At 26.6% G+C, this 7,122-nt stretch overlaps 1 protein-coding gene across 1 annotated transcript; it reads right to left on the bottom strand.

The window, feature by feature from the left end:
• Positions 1-5,729: 5,729 nt before the first annotated feature.
• LOAG_11227 (hypothetical protein) lies at positions 5,730-6,093 on the bottom strand (the record flags this gene model as incomplete). Its single annotated transcript, XM_003146749.2, has 2 exons — positions 5,730-5,894; positions 5,980-6,093. The coding sequence occupies 2 exons, from the start codon at positions 6,091-6,093 to the stop codon at positions 5,730-5,732; spliced, it is 279 nt and encodes a 92-aa protein (XP_003146797.2).
• Between the last annotated feature and the right edge of the window lie 1,029 nt (positions 6,094-7,122).

A 7,122-nucleotide genomic window follows, 5' to 3' on the forward strand; every position in this document is an offset into this window, starting at 1 on the left:
AAAAAAAAAAAAAAAATTTGTTTCTTCCTTGTTGGATATCTTTTTTAGTTTGAGTTAGAATGGTAGTAAATTATCTATTGTGATAATGAGTGATAATAAAATAGAGCTAATTGTACTACTCCAGTACGAGCTAATATGTTAAGATAGATAAATGATCATTATCAGTGATATAAATAATTTTATAGCTAGTATAACTATCTAAGCGCATTTTGTAAATTCAGTGCGTTTCACGCGAAGTTAGCAGAATTTTTCCGCTAAGAAATTACAGAATGAAACATAAAAAATACGTGTACTAATGTATACGCAACTGATAAGGTTTAAATAATGTCACTTGAATAAAATTGGAGTACTTAATTGAAACCAAACTGATCACCATATGGTGACAAATATGAAGATTGAAAATATGTATGTCACCAAGTTTGACGCAACTGTGTCATTGCAATGCTTACTTAAACTTGCAATTCTTATGGATTGTAATGCAAGAAAAAACATTAGGAATGTGACAAAAATGGTAAATCGATGAAACGAGGTAAAAAAAAAAATATCATTTTAATAAATCGGATCAAATCAGAGGGACAATAGCGCATCGTATGACTAGATTGGATAGCATGGACAAATTAAGTTTTTTGAAAGTATAGAAAATAAAAAAAAGGATTCAAAAAAATAAGTAAATAAGTAAGTATCAAAGTATTCTATCACAATGATACAACTTTTTAAATGAAATGCGGAAATGTCCGAAACAGAACAATGCACCAGAATCAAGTACTTAAATAGTGGGAATTCACTAATTTTTCCATTGAAGTAAAAGATGCAACAAAATATCATCCCTGAATTAACTGATATAATGAATATGTTTAATAATAAGTTTTTAATCCCAAAAAAATCCTACCAATATGCGCTCTTTCTTCTTTATAAACAAATAATTGTCATTTGCGCTTGTTTACACATTAATAGTTTATTAGTCTTTTTCACTATTGAAAATTGAAAGTAAATTCAAATGTTTGTTTAATAGTATTTTGTCGATAGATTCGACAACTAATAAGGGAATTCGAAAACAAACATTTTCAATTTTGCTCAATTGAGGAATGATTCATCGTCGAATTTTCCTACTTTTACAATGACCGATGATGACCTTAGTCCATTACCTTAGTCTTTTGAGATTTCACAAAGAATTGAATCATTTCTGAATATTCGGCGAATGCAATAAATGTGTATTCATAAATCTCAGAAAATAATAAGTATGAAGTTATGAAAATTTTCTATGCAAAAATTGAAATTTCTAGAATGAGACATATGATATCAATAGTGAAGCCATAAAATCATTCTATTCAATTTTTTGCCGAATTCATATAAAATGTTACTAATTATTTAACAACTCTAAAATAGATTTTATAAAATTTAATTATTGAACTGGCACAAATGTATAGGTTGTCAAATTAAATTTCTTTTATTTGTTTAGTTATGATTACTTTCTGATTTATTTTAACTTCATATTTTTTATAACAAAATAAATTTCAAATATATGTTGAACTCAGACAGAAGATTGAATGTAATCTTAGAACAAAATTTCAAATGACAAATTATATTAAGAAATTATCGAAAGATTTGAATAAATTTTCAAATGACAAATAATTTGTGAGGATTACAATGAATATAATAAACGATTGGAAGAGTATCGATCTGTTGAAATTTTCATTTCAAAAATTGACAGACATATCCTTTAGGTTGATGAATGAAAGGTTTTCAAAGGTTCTCTTTTAATTGTCTGAAAAAGAAAAATTTTTCAGTGGGAAATATTTCTTTCAATTTTGAAATTCATAATAGAAAAACAAAAAAATGCTCAAATAACATTGGAACAATTATGATATAATTATGATATAAAAATTTATGATATCAAAAAAAGCAATCAGAATTTATAATGCAAAATTCCATTCATACTGATTCATTTCCGCTTCAATTTAATAAATAAATAATCATTAGATAGGTAGAAATATTGTGTTAAGAATACTGATAACATATGAATACTGATAAAGTGTAAGATTATAACAATAAGCCAACTCTAAATGAGCAAATAGGGAAAATTAGAATTTTTAAAGCTAATTTTAAGGTTTTTCCCTTTCAAACTTGTAGATATCTTTTAATTTTACAAAAACTATAAACCCACGAAGATGTATTTTAAAAGAGAAGAAAAAGTTTCGAAAAAAAAAGAAAAAATAATTTACTACAGATTTGTTTATCTGTTTAAGAAGAAAAAAAACAGAAATTTACAGTACGATAAATGGTATTGATAAGTATTCGAAATAGAAAATATTGCCTTTTTATGATTTGATAAGGATTAGATGACTAAGTGAGAAAGAATTCGATTATGAAATTTAGATAAAAACTACTGATATAAGCGAGAAGATCAATTGAAGAGATATTAGGAATGAACAAGTTCAATGTGGGAAGTTAATATTAAAATATGCCATACAACCTTTTTATGATCACAAAAATTAAATAAAACTGAAATTCAAACATCCGAAAATCAAAACTAAATTAAATCCTAAAACTAAATATTTGATGAGGTTTGGGAATCATCAGAAAACGAGAAGATATCTAGTTTGATTATGGTCATTAATTTTTTAATTGCATTAAACAAATATTTGCGATAATTTTCAATAATTATTTTCATTTCCTAATTTTTAACTTTGAAATAGAATTGAACTAAATAGCCAAAGTAAAGTTAATAGGCCAACTATAATTGGTGACAAAATTTCGAATTCATCGATATTTTCCCAGCCCTACACTCCTTATAGAAAATGGGAGTGAAAATTTCATCTATGGTTATGACTGATAGGAATATTTTTTTTTTTAAGAATTTCGGGAAATTAAAATTTCCAAATTGAATTTTCCATTTTCTTAAAGATACTTAGCTTTACAGCTAAAAACCCTTACTTGGCTTTTTTTTTTGGCAAACAAATATTATTAATTCAGTTAAAAAATTTGAGTTATAAAGTGATTCATCCTTTTCCGGAATTGATAATGATCATAATGCCTTTCTCCCATATCATATGTTATCATTTGCAATGCAAATTTTTATCTTTCAATTGATATTTTATAAGCGAGCATATGTTTATGTTGAATGAAAAAATTTTTATAACACCAAATGGGGCTGACATTGAAATATTATAAATTCAAGAATGCAATTAGAAGGAAGGAAGGAAGGACATTATAGAAAATTGAAATAACAAAGGATTTAAGAAAGAAGGAAAGGGTTTTGTTCAAATTCTGACTGTAATGGATAAATGAAAATGTACTCTTGACCGCATTTATGGGTTTCCATTCCATCTCTCTCAATGGTACTTATACTTTTCTAATAAAAGATGTTCTAATGTAATGAACCATTTTTGAGTAATACTATAAAGATCATGGATTAACAGGAAAAGAAAGAAATAAATGAAAAGTTTCTCAAATGTCATAAATTACTCTAATTGGGAATTATGGATAACGTCGAGTTGTTTCTTCAGATTTAAAGGATAATATGAAAATGGATATATGAATAGATGGATGGATGGATGGATGGATGGTTGGATCGATGGATAGATGGATGGATAGGTGGATGAATGGATGGATGGATAGGTTTAATTGTGATAACTAAAGTAAATATGCAAATATCCTTCTCGTTATGTATGATGTAATTATGAGTGTTTATATGATAATTAATGAGATGGAAAGAATGAATATAAATTTATAAGAAAAAAAAGGTACAATATTGTTAGATGGCATTGATTGTCAAATAAAGTTTAATCAAAGAAATGCTATAATTGAATGATTCAAATAAAGCTATTTGCATTGAAAGAGTAATGCATTAAATCGGTAATGAGTCAACAGTAATAAACAAAATCCAAAACAAAGGTAAGAATTAATTAATTAATTAATTAATATATGGAACGAAACATTCATATCATTCATTTACTTTCATCCTCCGCTTTTATTGTACCTTTAAAGCCTTGGACATTTTGCTTACTTCAATTTATGATTCGATCAAAGCTTGGATTAAATCCCACTCACAACAGTGAATGGTCATTCAGGCTTCTTGCAATGTTATTGTTATTTTCATAAAATCAACCAATTTGAATCTTTACCAATTCAAGTAATATGACATAATTGACTATATGAGTAATTGTGATAGGTCAAGGATAGATTACCATCATCATCATCATCAGCTAATACAGCTAATTGTTACCTTGACATAGTTCACAAACTATGACAATGATCGATAAATTAATTAATTGATTGATTGAATGATGGATTTTGAGGAATTAGCTAATGAATTCAACGTAATAATTAGTCTAATATATAGATTGCATGCATTTTTTTTTTTTTTTTGCAATCAATATGCTTGCACATACAGTAGTATAGTGTATAGCAGCGCATATATCATATCATCAGAAATACATTTTATCTTGAAGCTTCAAATATAGTCCGGTTAGTTTCCGGTTGAAAATCATCAGAAATACATTTTATCTTGAAGCTTCAAATATAGTCCGGTTAGTTTCCGGTTGAAAAGCTGAATTAATTCGCATTAATTGGAAATTCAATTCAAGAAATAACAATACCATTTCTTATCAAAGAGTTAAAAATAATGATAAAATTATTGAGTAATGATGAGAAATTATGCAATTATGCCGATAAAGAATGGAAAATTTGAGAGGAATAAATAAGTGAGAAGTGAACGACTGACTGACCTGACTGACTAACTGACTGACTGATTGACTAACTAACTAACTGATTGACTGACTGATTGGTCGATTGAATGACTGAGTGACACAATTGATGTCGAGGTGATCTGTCGAAATGAACGAATAATAGCATCATTAGGGAGTGCGTATAAGTACCCAACAATTACAAAACATACAGATATGTTATAACGGACCTTTTTGACATTTCTTTTGATGAATTTTCCTTCACAATAATTATCAAATGACTAAGTTGACTGACCGACCAATAATTGGTTGATCGATTTAAATAGTTCATAAACTATGAAAGTAATTGATGAATTAATTCAATTGATTAAATGATAGATTGAATGATTAAGAATTCATTTGAATGAAATTCATTTAATTCAGAATATATCATAAGAAATGTTTATTCATTTGATTCTTTTTTGAGCAAAAACAAAAATATCCACAACTTCATTTTCTAATCAAATAATCGAATATACATATAAATTCATTTGTATCATTCTATCTGTGATAATTCTGCAGCTCAAAACTTCGAAATAATTCCTAATCCATTGAGATCGAATCTCATACAGTGTAATGGAATAATTAAAATATTATTTAGAATTCAGTGCGACGTTTCCCTCCTCAAAATGCCATTTTTGTATGTCATCATTATCATTTGTGACAACACTACCACTTAAATACGGAAGAGAGGAGATGAGTTAAAAGAGTGGGTATCTTTCATTTCTAATTAAATATTAACTTAGAAGAAAGGTAGATTTGATAGGATAAAGATTGGAAACTTAAAGATCAATAATCATCAAACAAGTAAGTCTCTTCTTCATCGTATTTTCAATCTTAAGTTGATTACTACTAACAATTTTGTTCAAATTTAAAGTTATGAAGAAAAAAAAAAAATCCGAAAAATTTGATTATACGATTATTCGTTTCACTTGTTAGCTATTGAACAAAAGATTTTTAGGAAAAATGAAATTTAATGAAATTTAAAAATTAATTTATCAAAAGTTAACCTTTCAATTCGTGATTAATACGTATTCGAGCAATAGCATTTGGAGAATATTCCAACAAACGATTGAGAAATTTCAAGCATAAACATATAATTTGTCCTCTTTCAGTTTGTTGAAGTTCACTTGAAATTGGCTCCAAACAATAACTTGCACCAATTAAATCCTAAACAATTTCCAAACTTTAATATATTTAAGGTCAAAGGGTGAGAAGGAAAAAAATAGAAAACGAAATTGAAATGAAATTGAACCTGCCAGCAAGAAAGACATTCAATTGCGAGTTCAAAACCATTTTTACTTTGTATCAATCGATTTAATAAGTTAACTATGTTAGCTGTATCAGCACCTGAAATCGAAATAGACATTTTTATTATTCATAAAATTATTAAATGACTTATGAATAAGATCTGAGCAAAATTGCGCCTGATGTATATGCAAATGCATATCATTAACATGAGTTCATTTTAAATTCATACTTATTAATTCAAACATATAATGAGCCGAATAAGTTAGATAATATAACTGAAGAGGATCTTCAGACCTCCAATTCATTTTTGCCTTGAAAAATTTAATTAACACCTGGTAATTTTACCTGCAATTCAGTTTCATCATTTTTCAACAAAATTTTCTTCACTTATTACATCTTTTTGTTTCGTATAGTATTTAATATTAAACTAAATATCTTTAAGTTAAATTTTATTTTTTTCCACCTCAAGATATCTAACTGGTTGTTATACTAAAATATAAATGCTATGTAAAGAAGGTATGACAATAAAGCGCAGAAATTTTTGTTGAAAAATGGAAAAAATTTAATTACAGGTAGATCAGTTCACCTTTCAAAATAATCAATGAACTTTCATCTCTTGCATATCTATTCAATTATAATTGTCTAATATTTAAATTAGCAAGTGAAATTTTAAAATATTAATTCTTCTGACAGAAAGTATTGTCATTCTTCAATGATACCTTGATGACTATCTCATGATTTAGTAAAAAGTCTTTTGATAGTACCGTAATATCAAAAGTGAGCAATAAATGGAAAGTATATGTATTATTAAAATGATTAAAACAAACATATAAGAATTTCACGATTAGTTTCTATATTGGAGTTGAATTTTTAACTTTTAAACAACAACTGACGAAACTATAATTTATTGAGACAAAACTTCGATAAGAATTTTTTTGTCTTTTCTCTCCATCCTTCAAAATCGCTAAAAGATGACAGTTGAAAAACGATTTTTCAAAATAAACAAAATCACTCAATCTTCTTCATTAGTAAACAACGAATCAATCAAACAGTTAATTATTTAGTTTAATGAAAAGAAAAAATGCTAAATCAATTTTTTGAAAACTTTTTTTTTTTGGTTTCTTTTTTTTTTTTTTTTTTTTTTTTT

The sequence above is a fragment of the Loa loa genome (assembly GCF_000183805.2).
Source record: "Loa loa unplaced genomic scaffold supercont3.4, whole genome shotgun sequence".
Taxonomy (NCBI): Eukaryota; Metazoa; Nematoda; class Chromadorea; order Rhabditida; family Onchocercidae; genus Loa; species Loa loa.